We start from the raw sequence: 18164 nt of genomic DNA on the forward strand, positions 1-18164 counted from the left end.
AATTAGTTGATTTAATTTTGTTTCTTATTTATTTAACTCAATAAATATAATAAAAAATTGAACTTGTACACATATCTAATGTGCTCGAGTTACTAATTATTTAAATAAATTTATAAACTGGTGTATAGGGGTGCAAGATGAGTCGAGCCGGCTCGCTAGTTTGGAGCTCGAGCTCAAGCTCTATTCTCTATGTTCATGAGCCCGCGAGCTTTTTTTTTTAATTTTTTTTAGTATAAATATTAATTTTTTAGTATAAATATAAAGTTTATATTCAAAATTCACCATATATTAAAATTATTAGTCAATATATTTTTTATTTATATTTTATATAATAATAAGACACAATATTTTTATTTGTATTGTTTAAAGATAAGCTTAAGAAACAATTTAGTAAGTTTTGATACTTCCCATTGTAAGCCAACCCTTTCCACCTATTGTTGTATATTGTGATAGCCAAACCATAATTGCAAAGGTGAGGAGTCGTAAATACAACCAAAAGACCAAACGACACATCCAAGTTAGATTAAAGTCTATAAGAGCATTAGTGTCAGATAAGTTAATTGACATTGACTTTGTGGGAACAAAGAACAATGTAGTTGATCCTCTTATGAAAAGAGTGGATCTATCACAAGGATTGGGGATGAGATTGAAAAATCCGCTGTAACTACGATAGCAACCCAACCTTCTAATCTCACAAAAAAGGTTCAATATGGTATTAACATATTATAGGGTATGTCTGAGCACCAAAATAGACTGATACATTATATCTGGAGTCTGTCTCCTATAATTCTGGAAGTTGCTGATATTGCAAATATAGTAAGAGTTTATCTCCGAATGGAGTCAAGCCTTTGAGACGAGATGCTAGCAGTGCATCATTGGAGACGCCTAACTAAGTGAATGCAGTTGTTTGGCCGCAACTAAGGACTTGAGTTATTCCGAAAAGTATTCATGAATAGGATCAGGACACATGACCTAAGTGTCAACCCTAAAGATCAACATAAAGCCGGTGGCTTGTTGTTACAGACAGACACTGTCACACTCACAGGCTTAAATTCAAGGCTTAGTTCCATTTAACCTGATGATAGCTGATGTTAGATAACTTAAACAATGGTTCAAACCGAAAGGTAATATTGTTGAAAGCAAGTCACGGAACTTGAGTTCAAATCTATGGATTTGGGGGATTGTTGTAATTTTTATATAATTACATGAAGAAATCCATAAATTAGGATGAGAAAATGAGAAAGAATAATTTGTCCCACATAGAAAAATGATGGAAAAAATAAAGGATTTGATAAGTATATAAGGAGTTGTGGGGATTAGTGTTATACACTTCTTTTTGTTTATTGCACATAGGGAGTTTATTCCCTTTGTTGGACTAATAAACTCCTTATATTAAGTTCAAGTTTAAATTTGAATTTGAAGTGTTATGGAGACTATAGTGAGCATGGGGGTGCCTCACATGTGTGCTGCCTGCCCTTGGCAAATGTGTTTTAGGATATATTTTTTTACAACAAAAATAGTTGAAAGTTTAGTTTTTAATCAAATAGTTTTTAAAATCAAATTCGATTTTTTTTAAAGCTTCAGATTTCAGGTTTAACGCCTGAAGTTGAACTCTTATTTTCAACTGCTGTTTCAATTGGTTAGTGGCAGTTTTTGGCTGTTTCATTTTGAATTAAAATGCCATTATGTTGCTGTATTAAGTGGAGAGGTTGGTCATGCTTATAAAAAGGATAGCCATTCTTCATTGTTTGACATACCCACCACCACACACCACCTCTTCTCTCTCGATTCTCTCATCTCTTTATCTCACGAGAGTAGTAGCTTTCAAATTATAGCTTTGAGCTTAAGTTTTGACAAAAGGTTTTTGAGTGTTTTTTGAGGTGTTTGTCAGTATAGTGTTGTTTTGAACAAACTGTAAGCATTTTATCTTGGGAGAAATAATGCTTACCCGAGACACTTGATATGGGGCGTTTATTATCTTCAAGAGAAACAATTCAGTTGCGATTCAATTAAGTGTGATATTATTCAGCTAAAATGTTGTCTTCAATCAACCCCAACCGTCCGTTGTCATCATATTTTCATAAACATTTTATTAGTCTCATTGTTGAATTACAACAACAGTTGAGAGACAGGCTTGATGAAATGGAGAAACTAAAGAATGATATATCGAAACATGTCTACTACCAACAATGGGCTGAACATAGGGCCGACGAGTTAGATGACAAGAACTCTATTCTTCGGTGGGAGATAGAAGCATTAAAGGCAAAACAAGAAGTTGAAGTTGAATAACTTCAACAGGAAAAATCAACAACTGAGTGATTAAGTAGATGATCTTAGAGAGCACATGGACCAGCTGGCTAAAATGATACCAGACGAATCGGAAGAGGATCCGGAATAGGAGCCCATGGAATATCAAAAAGACGATGGTGAACTGACTGATGACAGTATTGTAAATTGAGAGGTATAACTGGTAATGAGTTAGTTGGTATACAACTCAAGTTTAGATATTTACTGCTTTATGCATTTATTTGTTTATAACAATTATTTTATTGAATTTACTATATATATTTGTAAATATATATATATATGTTCAATGAATGTGACTATTTTCCAGTAAATTTCAATAGGAGCAAACAAAGTTGTGATCAAAATTTTCCAGTAGAGCTTTCCTCTTTGATTATAGAAACCAATGGATTCTTCTAAGCCTCTTCCACTCTGTCTACTTCTCGAGTTTAATTTTGTTGTAAATGCATGTTACTGCATTTTGACATTGTGTGCTGTCTAGCGCTATAATTGAATTTTATGACATTCATTTGGGTAAATGTGTAAATAGCGAATAATTGGATGAGGATATAAAATGTTTAATGATACATCGATCCATTATACAGTAAGGTGTGGGGGTTAAAAAATAAAAGCTCGTTTAAATTCGTTTTGTTACATGTTATAAATCAAATTTAAATAGAAGTTTTCATTTGATAAGCTTTTAAACTTCACTTGACTTCGATTGGATTAATGAAAAAAGAATTATTTTAAAAATATTAAATTATTAAATTTAATTTATATTTCATTCAATTAAAATTTGTTTGAGAATCTGAGATTGATTAGAGTATTTATCAAATTAAATTCAAATGTAATTTTTCAAGCTGAGTATCAATTTAAACAAATTTAACCATTCGGCTTGTTTCGGTCATTTATGTGGGTATTTTATTTATGTGAGAGAGATACATAAAACTATTACTGACTGTTGGCATCTCGTGTTTGGACGAGCAGAGCGCTATTTGTAAATAGTATGATCCACCATTTAGTAGAGCGCAATTGTAGAAAAAGAAACAAAGTAGAAGAGCGCAATTGCCCGCACCAAAAATGGGTGATGATGAACTCATTTCATGATATCTTTCGGAGTTAGTCCCACCAGTCTCCGCATTGTGAACAGATTAGCTGGCTGTCCACCACCGCCGGTAGGCTGCTTAATGTGGTGGAAATCATTGTTCAGTGGTCCAAGAACAATGAGACACGGTATCATCCCCAGCTATTTCGATTCTGGAACGAGTTTCAGCTGCTGCTTGGAATTCCAGCATAAGGCGAGCAGTCAACCATGGTGACGCTCAAAACGTCCTTCTCCTTTTTCGCCAAATGAAGCAACAGTCTCATGCACGCCCCGACAACTTTACTTTTCCCCTCATTGCAAAAGCATGTGCGAAACTCTCAGATCTCATATGCTCGACAATAATCCATGCATCTGTTGTCAAAACGCCCTATACTTCAGATATGTACGTACAGACTGCTTTGGTTGATATGTACGTGAAGTGCGGTGATTTAGAGTGTGCCCATCAACTGTTCGACGAGATGTCCGTGAGAGATGTAGCTTCTTGGAATGCAATTGTTTTGGGGTTTGCACAAATAGGCTTCTTTGATAGAGCTTCGCTGTTGTTTAACAGGATGAGGGTTGCTTGTAATGCCTGATGAGGTTGCTATCATGGGGTTGACGCAGTTGGTGTCTGGACTGAAGGATGGGAGATGGTTGAGTGCTGTTCATTGCTTGGGGACGAAGTGCGGGTTTGGAGACGATGTCTCGGTTGCTAACACCTGGATTGCTGGCTACGCAAAATGTGGTGATTTTGTGCTCAGCTGAGATGGTATTTTGTGGCATTGCTTTGGAGCATTTGAGTGTCGTCTCGTGGAACGCTTTGATTGCTGGATTTGCTTACTTTGAGGAACCGGTGAAGGCTATATGGGTCTATCAGCGGATGATTAGTAATGGATATAGGCCTGATTTGAGTACTGTTCTTAACTTACTTTCATCTTTCGTGCAGCCTAATTCTTTACTTTGTGGCATGCCAATTCATGCTCATGCAGTAAAACTGGGCTGTGATATGGCTATCACCTTGCTTAATACCCTTGTTTCTATGTATTCAAAGTGTGGAGATATTGGTTCTGCGAGATACATATTTGATTTCATGGATGAGAGATCATGTGTTACTTGGACTGTTATTATTGGTGTGTATGCAGAAAAAGGTGATCTGGATGAGGCCTTATCCTTGTTCCACAGTATGGAAGCTGCTGGTGACAAACCTGATAAGGTTACCTTTATTCATCTTTTAGCAGCCTGTGGCAAAGTTGGAGCCCTTGAGGTTGGAAAATGGATTGATAATTACGCCATCTCAAAGGGGCTAAAGAATGATATGTTGGTCTGTAATGCGTTGCTAGACATGTATGCAAAATGTGGAAGTGTAGGCGATGCTCATAGGCTTTTTCTTTCAATGAAAGGGAAGAATGTTGTCTCTTGGACGACTCTAGTCTCTGGGTTTGCACTTAATGGGAAGTTTCAAGCGGCGTTGGATCATTTTAACGAAATGTTGAAGTTGGGTTTCAAACCAAACCATATAACTTTCCTTGCTGTTCTTCAAGCCTGCACTCATGCTGGTCTGTTAGAGAAAGGATGGGAAGTTTTCAATTTGATGACTAATACATATTGCATAGTTCCCGGACTTGATCATTATGCTTGCATGACTGACCTCCTTGGACGTCGAGGAAAGCTGAAAGAAGCATTGGAATTTATTCAGGACATGCCCATTAAACCAGACTCTTGGATTTGGGGTACTTTGCTCAGTGCCTGCAAAATTCATCACAACTTAGAGATTGCTGAGCATGCAGCATATCATCTTCTTCAACTAGAACCACACGCTGCGGCTCCTTACGTAGAAATGGCTAATATATATGCATCAGCAAGAGACTGGAACAGGGTAGCTTCTATGCGTAAGAAAATGAAGAGCAAACAGGTGACAAAATCCCCTGGGCAAAGTGTCATACAAGTTGATGGAAAATGTTGTTCGTTTACAGTAGAAGATAGATGCCATTATGAAGGGTTGCAAATATTTGAGACTTTGGATTGCTTAGTTCTGCAGCTAAAAGATGAAAAAGATTTGTTAGCTCTAGAGGAACTCATGTCGTGACTCAACCTTGGCGTGTTAGTGATTGGTTTGCTCTACAGGGTTTAGCATGCATTACGTGATCCATCACTCCTGTCTTGGAGATGAAAACGAGTTCCTTCTTTCTCCACGGCATTAACACAAAATTCCAAAGAAATAAGATGCCATTTTTTATGGTTTACTAACTGCAGATTGGAAAGTACGGAGAAATCGACATGTAGAATCCAATGTTGTGAAATTGTAATTGAAGCGCGAAAAAATGATTTTGATAATGTCTCAACCCATCATTTCTGCACGCAGTCGTGCATTACCGTATCTAACAGCAGATGTTAACACAATTATTAGACAAGATTGAGGTGCCCGCAAATTCACTGTAACTCTACCCGTGTTACGATTGAGGGGAAAGTGTTGAGTTTTCAGGTACGGATTTTTGTGGAGTGTAAGAGAAGTAATTTATTGATCAGGACTGACAGCCAGAATATTTTGTGAGAAGATGGAATGATTGGTGCCACTGTGATTATGGTAATAAGCAACTGCATATGTTGAATGGTTTACAAGAGCGTGTTGTTCCACAAAAGATGGCTTCCACAGAAGGCCTAAAGCTCATGTGCACATAGAAACCACACCCACAGAGATTTTTATGCCTATAAGGGGGCAATAAAAATTGAAAGCACTAAGAGAAAATCAGCAGGAAGCGGCTTCATTATCTACTCTATTTATGTTATGAGGGTGTTTGAACGGGCTTCAAATAAGCATTTATGAGCTTATTATTAAAACGAGATCAAAAGTGCATTTTTATTTTACTAGGTGTGGCAATATGGGTGGAAAACTATCTAATTATCTTTATTTTTCTCTCTCTATCTCCAAAACACTTAAAACACAAATCCAAACATTACGTATAATTTCAACCCAACCCACTTAGTTTTGGGTTGGATTGTCTCAAATGTTCTAATATGGGTTTAATATGGTAATCTACCATAAATTTCGGTTGTCTGTATGTATTTCAATGCATATCCTGATAGCACCTTCAGGATCTGGTGAATTTCCACCATTTTTATTGTTCTCTTCAATAAAAGGTTCGGCGTCTAGCTTTATAGCCTTCTCGAGAATTCCCAAGAGGGAATTCTTTCTTCATTTTTTCAAGTTTGAAAATACTCCTAATTGTCACTCGAACCTTTATTCAATAGTTGGAGATAATCTTCTCCCTTTTCTAGAATTTCCATAAAGAAATTCCATCTTTGATCTTTCAGAATTTGAAAGTATTCTAACTTTCTTTCGGTTCCATCTTTTAAAGAGTCTCCTCCGTTAGTGGATAAATAATATCTAAAATGCAATATAAACAAATATTCCTTCAATAAACATAGGTTCTGATACCATTCTAAGCGAGCATGATGCAACAAAATATGAAAATATCGAAACATGACTAAATTACTCCTTTTAAAGCTGAAGAGGGATAAATTGTCCATAATTTGATCATATTTAGTCGGAAGGAAACTGCTATATTTTTTAAAATTAAGGGACAAAATTGTCAGAATCAAACTTAGAGGCCTTAAAATGCTGCCCCTAAGTTACATGTTATTTTTGGCAATTAATCCTAAAAAAAAGGTATTATAATTAATGTAATGAAAGCTATTACTGTTGAAAAAAATAAAATTAAAAAAATAAAATTAGAGTGTTGGAGAAAAAATAATGCGTATAATTTTATTAATAAATTGCAAAAATTAATGATAAAAAAATTATAACTTTTTTTAATTTAAATAAGCTCCACATAAATTAGGAAAAAAGAAAATTTTCTCAATAACTTTGATTTGAATTCAATTTGATCCTTTATCTTTGATAGTATTAGATTTAGTCTTTTAACTATTAATTTTGTATAGATTTGATCCTTTAGCCTAATTTATAACTTTTTTACCCTTTTGATGATAAAGACTAATAATACATCCTAATGCTTCAAGTATAATATAGACAAATTTTTTCAATAGACCTAAATTCTTATACTATTCTAGGCCAGCATTAGCTACGTGATACAAAATATATATATGTATATATATAAACTAAAATTGCTCTTAAAAAGTTGTGTAGGGGTAAAATCGTTCGAGATTGGGCCAAAGATCTATATATTCTAGGCCAGCATTAGCTACGAGATACAAAATAAATGAATATATATAAATTAAAATTGATCTTAAAAAGTCGTGTAGGAGTAAAATTGTCCGAAATTGAATTAAGTGACTATAATTAAATAATTTTTTAAAAATTATTGAACTAAAACTAATACGAGTAAATTTAAAGAATTAAAATTAACAAGAGATAAACAAATAATTTTTCCAATAAATTATTCAAAAGTTCTTACTATGCAAACACTCATTTGATAATTTGGACAAGTTCTTACTCCATTTAAACCCTAATTTGAATTGAGGAAGAAATACCAAAAAGTTCTTGCGGTGCACGGTTTGCGCCACGTATACAACACATCTGGCTCGAGCGCAGGCCAACATTCGTACGCCAGAAGAGCTTCGCTAATTCACCCAACCCCCTACGCGTAGAAAGCCTCCAGTTTTGTCCTTGAGGGGAATATCTGAACAATCGAAGAAATTTTTGGGAATTGGTAGATTCAGCTCTGGGCTGATCCATTTTTCGGGAAAGAAAACGATAAACGTCTTCAACTATCGTAGTTGAGGAGAAAACCTATTACATGTAATTACGGAAATTGATTAATTTCACGCGAATTGTCGGTTTTGGGCGGTGTTATTTGGTCAAAATTACTCCGTGGTTTCCTTTTTTTTTTTTTCCCCAGGAATCTACCGCTGAATTGCGAGCAAATAGTTATGCTTGGCGATTTGATAGTTCGCAGAAATTATTTACTTACTGGGTTTTTATTTTCTTCAATCGCATATTTTTGCAGTATAATCTCTGAGAGAGAGAGGATGCATTGTTGATAGGTTTCCAGTTCGATAATTGCCTGGGCATCTACAAATATGTGGGTTCGCTATTCTCATCATTTGCAGTTTGTGGAATTGAGTAACAATGAGCTTTTGGTTTATTGAAATATTGAGTATATAGGGGGAGTGAATTGATTATTATGTGCATTGCAAGTTTATAACTCTTGTTTAGGAGGTGGGTCGGTTTGATTCCACTAACTGCATCAGTAACTTGTTAAAATAAGTAATGCCCGTTATCATTCATCGTGTTGGTGAATAGTGCCATGTTTTAATGGCAGGTAGCATTTCTGAGTCCAGCTAGTGATTCAGTTCAATGGATGAAGAGGAAGAGGATAGGGTTTTACTGAGCACCTTAGGTGTCACATCTGCGAACCCGGAAGACATTGAGCGCAACATATTAGAGAAGGTTGTATTTACACATTTTAGGATCAGTATTCTCTGATTTTACAGTATCTATTTAGTTGTTTCCTGATCTTAAATGTAATACACTTCTGTAATTGGATGTTGCCAAACCTCTGATGGATTTTATGGTTGTTGATGGTATTTTTATGGGAGTCCTTCTCATGTTATCATATGGGTAAATCACAAGAGCTTTCTCTTAATCTTAAAATAATTTTGCCAGAAGAATGTGGGGCATTATAAGTAGCCACATGCCTTGTTCTCTTTCCTAAATTTCAAGGGGCCAACTATATTGGAAATCATAGAAATAATATTATCTAATTTACACAGCCAACAGACTTTTGATTGCTGATATGCTTCGGAAATGGTGATAGCATGTTTCTATTTTAACTTACATTTTCTGTTTTTCCAGTACCTTAATAACTGCTTATGGCAATTATTCCAACATCATTTTTTATGGTAAACTTTCTGGAAATCAAGGGAATAAGGGATACTATCTGTTTGTTGAGTGCATGTAGTTTGATATTTTGTGGTCTTATTTGGAGTGAAATTCATGAGTCTTTACCCGGATAGGCAAGAAAGGACGCAGGGGACTATAATGAGGCTTCTGGAGCTAGAGAGGAGGAAACTGTTGGTCGAACAAAGAGCACGGAAACATCTTCCTCTAGTAATGAGAACTTAGTTAACAAATTGAGGGCAGTTCAAGTTGAAATAGATGCTGTCACATCTGCTGTGGAACAGCTAGAGAACTTCAAGAGAGACGAAGATCATCTTCCTGATGGCGATGACGAAATAGAGCAGGGAAATGCAGAGGCAGAAAGAAATATTCTTCAGGCATCTTCAAATGACTTGACGCTTCAGCATGCTCTTGCTGTTGATCGATTACAAAGCCTGATAAAAACAAGGGCACAGCTTGAGAAAGAAATTTCAGATTCTCCTAGGAACAGCCAGCATGATAGGTTTTTGAGAAATCTTGTAAAGGAAGAGCCTAGATCCAAGCGATGGTTGAAAGAAGTTGAAAAAACAAGTCAGAATCAAAAGAAACGGCTTAAAAGAGTTTCATTCAGTGAAGATGATGATTTTGATGCTGTTCTAAATGCAGCATCGGCAGGATTTGTGGAAACAGTGAGTATTTTTTTTTTTTATTTCTAGTCAACTTGTAAAAATGCATGATGTGATTTGTGTCTAGATGATGCTTATAAAGTCAAGTGAGCTAACGGTATAATGTTCATGTTCTAGGAAAGGGATGAGTTAGTTCGAAAAGGAATTTTGACTCCCTTTCACAAGCTTAAAGGTTATGAACGTCGTATTCAAGAACCAGGTTCATCTAGTAGGCATGTGGCATCTGAAGATGCAGTGGAAAATAATGATCTCGCTTCATCGAGCATAGCTAGAGCTGTTCAGTTAATTTCTGAGGCTTCACAAGCACGCCCCACAACGAAGATGCTTGATCCTGAATCAGTACCAAAACTTGATGCACCCAGCATCCCGTTTAGAAGACTAAGAAAGTCCTATAAGGTTCCTCGGTCCCTTGAACTGGAATCTGAGAAGGGGAAAGATACCAAGAGAAAGAAGAGAAGGCCTCAACCCGGGAAGAAGTGGAGGAAGTTGGTTTCTCGTGAGGAAAAATTCCAGGAGGAACTCGGTATGTCAAGGCTGTTAGAAGAGCTGTTCTGTTGTTTTTCTAATGCTGAAAAAAATTAATCATAGAGGCAAAACATAAGGATTTTTCTTACTGATGCTCTTTCTGTTTGTTTGAAGCACTTTTCTCTATGTCGTCATTCTTGTTTCATTTAAAACAATATATTTTTCTAATATATGTTAAGAGCTGTACTTGCTTATTTTATGAAGATGGGAAGACCTCCAGCAATGAAGATGATAGTCTCGAAGACGTAGAAGATGTCGATGACGAAGGGCCTCCCTTTTTGACTCTTGAGGGGGGTTTAAAAATCCCAGAAACAATTTTTAGCAATCTTTTTGACTACCAGAAGGTTGGTGTTCAATGGTTATGGGAACTTCATTGTCAAAGAGCTGGTGGAATCATTGGAGATGAGATGGGTCTTGGTAAAACTGTGCAGATTTTAGCTTTCCTTGGATCATTGCATTTCAGTGGTATGTACAAGCCAAGCATCATTATTTGTCCAGTCACACTTTTGCGGCAGTGGAGGCGAGAAGCTAGAAAATGGTACCCTGGGTTTCATGTCGAGTTATTACATGATTCTGCTCAGGAAATACCCATTAGAAAAAAGCGATCAAGATCCAATGACAGTGATTGTGATAGCGAAGATTCTACTAATAGTGGTTCTGAAGAAAAATCATCATCCAAAAATACCAAAAAGTGGGATTCTTTGATAAATCGAGTTTTGAGATCGGAATCTGGACTGCTAATAACCACGTACGAGCAACTTCGTCTCCAAGGTGACAAATTGCTTGATATTGAGTGGGGATATGCAGTTTTAGATGAAGGACATCGCATTCGTAATCCAAATGCTGAAGTCACTCTTGTTTGCAAGCAGCTACAGACTGTTCACCGCATAATAATGACCGGTTCACCAATTCAGAATAAGCTGTCTGAATTGTGGTCTTTATTTGATTTTGTATTTCCTGGAAAGTTGGGAGTCCTGCCTGTATTTGAGGCTGAATTTGCAGTTCCAATATCTGTTGGTGGTTATGCTAATGCAACTCCTCTTCAAGTCTCTACTGCTTACAGGTGCATTTAATTTGTTAGTGAATCTTTCACCTCATTATGTATGGATTTTTATTCATGAGTAGGCATGTCGCAATGTTTTTTGGTTCCAGTTATACACAGTGTGGCATTTTCTAAGATTTCATGATGGTGAGATGTTCTGGGAATTAGCAGGTGAAAATCCAATCTGTTGGAAAAGAATTGTTATGACTGAAGTTGGGTGGGGAGGCTATTTAAAAGATTGAAAAGGAAATAAACAATGAACCTTTGGATCACAGTCTTAGTACTTGGCATGCCAAATCTTGCTTTTTTCTAAGACCCATATGGACTTGCCGTATGATTTCGTGATATAATGAATTGTTAGGAAATAATGTTCTAAAATGAACCTGCCTCAACTACTATGGTTTTGCTTGCTAATCGGTATGTTGGTTCTCTGTTTTGTTTTTTCTGCTTAATTAAGTCTAAGTGTGCAGGTGTGCTGTTGTCCTACGTGACTTGATCATGCCTTACCTTCTTCGACGAATGAAGGCGGATGTAGATGCTCAACTTCCAAAAAAGACTGAACATGTCCTTTTCTGCAGCCTTACGCCAGAGCAGCGATCTTTGTACCGTGCATTTCTTGCTAGCTCAGAGGTTGAACAGATTTTCGATGGTAGCAGAAACTCCCTCTACGGAATTGATGTGATGCGTAAAATTTGCAACCATCCCGATCTTCTTGAGAGAGAGCATTCTCATGGGAATCCAGATTATGGAAACCCCAAACGCAGTGGAAAAATGAAAGTTGTTGCTGAAGTGCTTAATGTGTGGAAGGAGCAGGGACACCGTGTTCTTCTTTTTGCACAAACACAACAAATGCTTGATATTATTGAGAATTTTCTTATTGCTGGTGGCTATAATTACAGGAGAATGGATGGTCTGACTCCCGTCAAACAAAGAATGGCTCTGATAGATGAATTTAACAATTTAGATGATGTATTCATTTTTATTTTGACAACGAAGGTTGGTGGCCTGGGAACAAATTTAACTGGTGCTAACAGAGTGATCATTTTTGACCCTGACTGGAATCCCTCTACCGATATGCAGGTCGGTGTTGTGACTGATTGTTATTCAGCATTATGTTTTTCTGAGATAGACTTTGAAGTTTATACTTTTAATACTACAATATTTCTCCCAATTATTATCCGAAATGCATTTATTATTTTGTTGGCCTTGGAGGTGGAGTTTTTATTTTATTTTGATGTGACATCTTGATTCTGTAGAAGGAAAAATAAAAGCAATTTGTCCAGTTGATAATAATAAATCTGTATTTTCTTGATGATTCAAGGCAGGCTCGAGAACGTGCTTGGCGTATTGGTCAGAAGAAGGATGTAACTGTTTATAGATTGATTACCCGTGGAACCATTGAAGAGAAGGTTTATCAGAGACAGATATATAAGCATTTCCTTACCAATAAGATATTGAAAAATCCGCAGCAGAGAAGATTCTTCAAAGCCCGTGATATGAAGGATCTTTTCACACTGAATGACGATGGTGATGGTGGCTCTACTGAAACATCTAGTATATTCAGCCAGGTATCTGAAGAAGTGAATGTTGTTGGAGCTTGCAAAGATGAGCAGGATGAATCGAAAGTCATGAAGCCTGGCAGGTTAGTTACTGGTGGTTCTGCAACTGATGCAGGATGTAATTTGGTGAATAAAAATATGGACGAAGAAAAAGTGAATCACGGTGATAAGAAGGCGGATGAAGAAACAAGCTTTTTGCAGTCTCTCTTCGATGCCCATGGGATTCATGTAAGTTTCTAATAACTTCAGCCATTTGTTATATTGGAATTTAATTAGTCAGTTAAAATTTGTACGACTTTTGGTCTTTAGCGTTGTCAATTTGTGCATGTTTGTAGTTGAAACACTTTGTGTTTGTAATGGGCACCAAAGGGTAAATCTATCAAGAGTATGGGTTTTTTTTTTTTTTTCTCATTTCTCAATGTTGCCGTGAACCTGTTATTGGTTTGATATTATTTTCACCCTCTTTTTCCTGTCTTTTCATATGTGAAGTTGTTCAGGGGGCTCGACATCATTCTAGCAACATGCTTTACAAAATTATGTAATTTTTCAATTACCTTTTCATCCTCACTTCTCCTACTTAAATGTTGAGTCTCATTTTCTAGAGTGCTGTGAACCATGATGCCATCATGAATGCTCATGATGAAGATAAGATAAAACTTGAGGAGCATGCCTCTAGAGTTGCACAGAGAGCTGCTGAAGCCTTGCGGCAGTCACGAATTCTTCGAAGCCAAGAAAGTATAACTGTTCCAACCTGGACGGGCAAATCAGGAACTGCTGGTGCACCGTCATCCTTGAGAAGGAAATTTGGCTCGACAATTAATTCTCAATTGGTGAGTACTTCACGACCACTAGAAGAAGTTCAAAATAATGAGACCAGCAGGCCAAATAGCTTTGCTGCTGGGGCATCTTCTGGCAAAGCATTATCTTCAGCAGAGTTGCTTGCTAGGATAAAAGGAAACCAACAAAGAGCTGTTAGTGATGGACTTGAGCATCAGTTTGTCTTGGGTGCACCCTCGACTGCGGGAGAACGATCTGCCGTTAATGGGCATTCTAAATCATCTAGTAGCTCAGGGGTACAGCCAGAACTTCTGATTCGTCAAATCTGTACATTTATTCAGCGTAGAGGGGGAAGCACAAGTTCAGCCAGCATAGTGGATCACTTCAAGGAAAGGATACCTTCTAAAGATTTGCCTTTGTTTAAGAATCTTTTGAAGGAGATAGCTACATTGGAGAAAAGCCCGGATGGATCCTCCTGGATTCTGAAGCCAGAATACCGAGATCAATGATGTATTTTGAGTTCTTATTCTTCTGAACAATTATTTCGTAGGGAATCCAGGGACTACGGGACCTTACCCGTCCTTTATTGGTTAGATCACACACTCTTTTGAAGACTGTTATTTTTGTCTGTGGCTGCGGCCCGACTATAGAGTCTCTTTAGTTCAGATGAAAGACTCGACTATTTTGATGTACATGGCACATGTTTTTTATACAGCATTGGAGAAAGCTGTTATTTTGCATGTTAAAGTTCCAATATATGTCTTTGTGTGTGGAAATCAATTCGAAAGCATATTCAAATACTTGAAAAAACAGTTTTGGAAGGTGTTATGATCTGAAATAATGAATGTTATTATTTATGAGGAAAAGGCTGGAAAGATTGCGTCAGAGCAATCTTTCTGGCACCCTTTGACATCAATTTATGTGATGCGCGTCGGCGCTTGGTCATGGGAGGCTTCTGTCTTCAGCCAACTGGTTCTTTTGGCAACGAACTCAGACAATTTTATAGTGTTATTTAACATCACAAGTGAGTTCATTTTTAAATTTTTGAGGAAGAACTCCTCTTTCTAAATTTCCCCAAGGGGTTTTGACGTATGGGTAAGGAGTTTGCCTCTTTCCATTATTTTCTTTCTCCCAGCAAGTACCCCACAAAATACGCATCTTCTTTGCGTACTCATCTTCTTTGCGTACTCATCTTTCCTCCCTGTTCCAATCCGCGCCAGTGACCGGCTCTTTCCTTGTGGGTTAAGGAAAAATTCTTATTTGGACTAAGGTTGGTCGAATCAAACCAATTACAGAACAAGTATATCGCACTTGCTTCATAATTGATCACTTTCCTTGTACTGTACACTAATCACCCACGATAAGTGTATTGCACTTGTTATATAATTAATTTAAATTCAGTCGAGCCTGGTTTAAATTAGAATTTACCGTAGGTTAGGTCAACCCCAGTGACTGGGAGCTGACCCTCACCCTGTGGGTTAGGCGGCCTTTCCATTTTTCTTTTTTCTATAATGATATAGATGGAGCTTATTCGACTGCTGGCACCAACTAATAAAAGAGGCTTTTCAAGGACCAAAAGAGATCTTGAAGAGAATCGGGCGTCTTAATAAATTGAAAAAATTGATATATCTTTCTTATATGTATGTATATCTTGGAGAAAAATCTTTCTTAGATTTTCTGACATTTTGACATATCTCTTGGGATTTTCTCATATTGCTTAATACAACAGTAACAGATACCATAAAGCCCTGTTGTCAAATCCTCAAAATGCTGCCCAGCCAGCAGCAGAGGTTGTAGCGGACTCTGATCCAGCAGTGGAAGGAAGGTTCTTCTGCAAATTCAGACAAGATAAATTACCATAATTCAATCACATAAAAAGACGGACCATATTTTGCTCATTAAATAAAAGTTTCTATTCACATCATCATCCTGAGACATATATAGATAGATATATATACGTGCAAGTGAGATAACCAGGTCCGAGATGAAATTGCATTGAAGAACTTCAGGTAACTTTCACGCCGAAGCAATGGCTTAACCAGAATTTTTCCAAAACTTGATTTACTTCATCAGACACCCTAAGCATCTAATTTATTTAAATCAAAACACAGCAACTTGTAAATTCCAGGCACACTCTGTATATCACCAGAGGACCCTTTTGATCCTCTCGGTATAAAAAACTGCTCCTAATAAACTCACACAAAACAACAGCCTGGGACTAATCATAAATATGCATGCTGAATGTGCTGTTATCCAAAGCTTGGTCAATTTTTAATTTTTCCTCTTGAAATTCATCTATAAACTGTAAAGCTTAGCACCCAAGATTACGTTAAGTAATATAATTACACAATCGTGCAATAATGCAACGATAGCAACCAAAGAAAACGCAATATTCAGGGAAATCAACTTTCAGATCTTACATAATGCAGAAGTGCATAATTCATCAAACAGGGTGGAGAGCAAAGCATATAGCAATCATGCTAATTCATTGAATATGCATTGCCTTCTTCAAATTAACTCAGAAATTAGACAATGTAAATTAGGTATCATATCTGTTAGCAATATCTTGAAATGGCCTATGCTGAAAAGCCAAGATCAAAGTTTTGGCAGCAATATATTTCACTCGCATAACAAAAATATACATGCAAATTAAGTAGGTCACCAACAATAAATGCAAGAATAAAGGCATACCTTGAGTTGAGAGATGTCTGAAAGAATACCATTTGAGCGGCTTGAATTTTCGTTAGCTCCCTTTAGTGCAGTCCCATGACTGCCGGACGTCATCCTAGCAGCAGCAGGATCATTGGGTGGAGGAGGAAGAGGTGATCTAACTTTAGCTGCTCCAGTAGGTGGGGGAGCAATACCTAGAGTTTTAGATCTTCCAGTTCCGGCGGACAATCCCGCAGCAGAAAGCATGCCTGCTCCGCTGGATGGTTTATTCTTTACGTTTATTCGAATTGTTTCACCTTCCTTTTAAGAAAAGGGTGAGAAAAAATAAATAAATAAATTTTCCACATAGCTTGATAGAAATAACGCAAAGAAAGTATTTTAAGACAATTGACAAGAAAACATTATTATTTTTTATGATGAAAAACAGACATGTATGTTAAGCCATAAAGAGCCTGGACCTCGACAAACTAAACCCAAAATCCACCAAAACCAAAATTTTTGAGTTCATAAAGTGAAAAATAGAGGATAAATCACTTCCACTATTTGACTTGGTAAATAACAGGCAGCTACACGCACCCATTATGCCAATTGCCAACCAGCTTGTTCATCTTTTCCTCCTTTAATGCTTTCCAAAAGTTAAATTTCATTTACCACAAGGATCTGGAAAATATAGTTCCACATTTCACAAGTCTTACAAGGATCACAATATCAAGTTTTCTGCAAAATTATAAGCATAAATCTAGTTGTCTGATCTCCAAAAACTGAAACTTTAACACAAGAAACCAAGTAAAGGAACAAAAGACCAAAGAAATAACCTTCAATCTATGGTTGACGGCGGGATGTATATCAATTTGCCCTTCCTCCCCACCCTCTCCACCACCGCCGCCACTTCCCACCTCCTTCTCCACCTCCCTCTTCACATACTTCTCGTAATCCGACAACGCAACGTTGAAATCAAACGCCTCATTCCTCTCATTAAACCCCAACCCTATAAACGCGTACTTCCCACGCCCGTCCTCGATCCTCAGCACGAAGTACCTCGACGAGTCCAACACCGATTCGACAGCGGCCTCCCTCTGCCCCCGTTTCACGAAGCAGGCGGCAAAGAGCTCCCCGGAATTCGAGTCCTCGAGTCGGATCTCACAGAGGGTATTGCAGGAAACGACCCGGAGCCGACCGGACCAGATCTTATCGGACTGCAGCCACTCCCCGCACTTGTAACCGCCGCTGGTGGGGCGGGGAGGGATCTTGAACACCGACACTTCACGGACTACGAGGAGGGTATGCTCGTATGCCTCCTCGTCCTCGTTGCACGACATCGTCTCAAGAACAACACAATGTCACTGGTTTCCAAGAATTAGATTGATCAATGGAAGTATGGAAGATGGAGAGAGGGAAAGACGTGGGTTCTAAGAATGGACACAGAACTTAGAGAAAATTGCACCTTCGGTCCAACACAATTGAAGGTGTTAAATTTTTGGTCCTATAATTTATAAATATAACACATTTGATCTTATAAAATAAATATTATCATATATAAGATAAATATTATAACATAATTGGACCATCTAATAAAAATTATAGACTATATTTGATTTTATTTTCGGACAATTTTCGAGACGAGACAAAATACATTTAATTTATAAATATTATAAGATATTTATTTTTTTCTCAAACAATATGATTTTTAACTTATAAAATT

At 37.1% G+C, this 18164-nt stretch overlaps 2 protein-coding genes and 1 pseudogene across 5 annotated transcripts; 2 read left to right on the forward strand and 1 right to left on the reverse strand.

Moving 5' to 3' along the window:
* The first annotated feature begins 3363 nt into the window (after nucleotides 1-3363).
* LOC105165852 (pentatricopeptide repeat-containing protein At4g19191, mitochondrial pseudogene) lies at nucleotides 3364-5709 on the forward strand (annotated as a pseudogene).
* Nucleotides 5710-7819: 2110 nt separating this feature from the next.
* CHR8 (chromatin remodeling 8) lies at nucleotides 7820-14532 on the forward strand. Of its 4 annotated transcripts, XM_011084736.3 has the most exons (9): nucleotides 7820-8123; nucleotides 8332-8406; nucleotides 8647-8774; nucleotides 9341-9892; nucleotides 10007-10412; nucleotides 10619-11477; nucleotides 11927-12536; nucleotides 12782-13243; nucleotides 13618-14532. In XM_011084736.3, the coding sequence occupies exons 3-9, from the start codon at nucleotides 8682-8684 to the stop codon at nucleotides 14299-14301; spliced, it is 3666 nt and encodes a 1221-aa protein (XP_011083038.1). In that variant the 5' UTR covers nucleotides 7820-8123; nucleotides 8332-8406; nucleotides 8647-8681; the 3' UTR covers nucleotides 14302-14532. The 4 variants fall into 4 exon arrangements, with proteins under 4 accessions (XP_011083038.1, XP_088737901.1, XP_011083039.1 ...); XM_088881775.1 differs by having other exon boundaries at nucleotides 7820-8406; XM_011084737.3 differs by lacking the exon at nucleotides 8332-8406.
* Nucleotides 14533-15393: 861 nt separating this feature from the next.
* LOC105165656 (uncharacterized protein At1g03900-like) lies at nucleotides 15394-17908 on the reverse strand. The gene is made up of 3 exons (XM_088881174.1): nucleotides 17278-17908; nucleotides 16484-16762; nucleotides 15394-15623 (listed from the first exon to the last, which is right to left on the reverse strand). The coding sequence occupies exons 1-3, from the start codon at nucleotides 17779-17781 to the stop codon at nucleotides 15555-15557; spliced, it is 852 nt and encodes a 283-aa protein (XP_088737300.1). The 5' UTR covers nucleotides 17782-17908; the 3' UTR covers nucleotides 15394-15554.
* Nucleotides 17909-18164: the final 256 nt, after the last annotated feature.

Source organism: Sesamum indicum, linkage group LG6 (assembly GCF_026168435.1).
Source record: "Sesamum indicum cultivar Baizhima isolate 11 linkage group LG6, ASM2616843v1, whole genome shotgun sequence".
Taxonomy (NCBI): Eukaryota; Viridiplantae; Streptophyta; class Magnoliopsida; order Lamiales; family Pedaliaceae; genus Sesamum; species Sesamum indicum.

Bases quoted from the DNA above. Each gene is read 5' to 3' on its own strand.
- LOC105165656 (XM_088881174.1), bottom strand. From the start codon at position 17,781: ATGTCGTGCAACGAGGACGAGGAGGCATACGAGCATACCCTCCTCGTA. The intron at 16,763-17,277 runs GTTATTTCTTTG...TTTTCTTAAAAG, and splicing joins CCGTCAACCATAGATTGAAG to GAAGGTGAAACAATTCGAAT. The intron at 15,624-16,483 runs GTATGCCTTTAT...CTGAATTTGCAG, and splicing joins CAGACATCTCTCAACTCAAG to AAGAACCTTCCTTCCACTGC.
- CHR8 (XM_088881775.1), top strand. From the start codon at position 8,682: ATGGATGAAGAGGAAGAGGATAGGGTTTTACTGAGCACCTTAGGTGTC. The intron at 9,893-10,006 runs GTGAGTATTTTT...TTCATGTTCTAG, and splicing joins CGGCAGGATTTGTGGAAACA to GAAAGGGATGAGTTAGTTCG. The intron at 13,244-13,617 runs GTAAGTTTCTAA...CTCATTTTCTAG, and splicing joins TCGATGCCCATGGGATTCAT to AGTGCTGTGAACCATGATGC.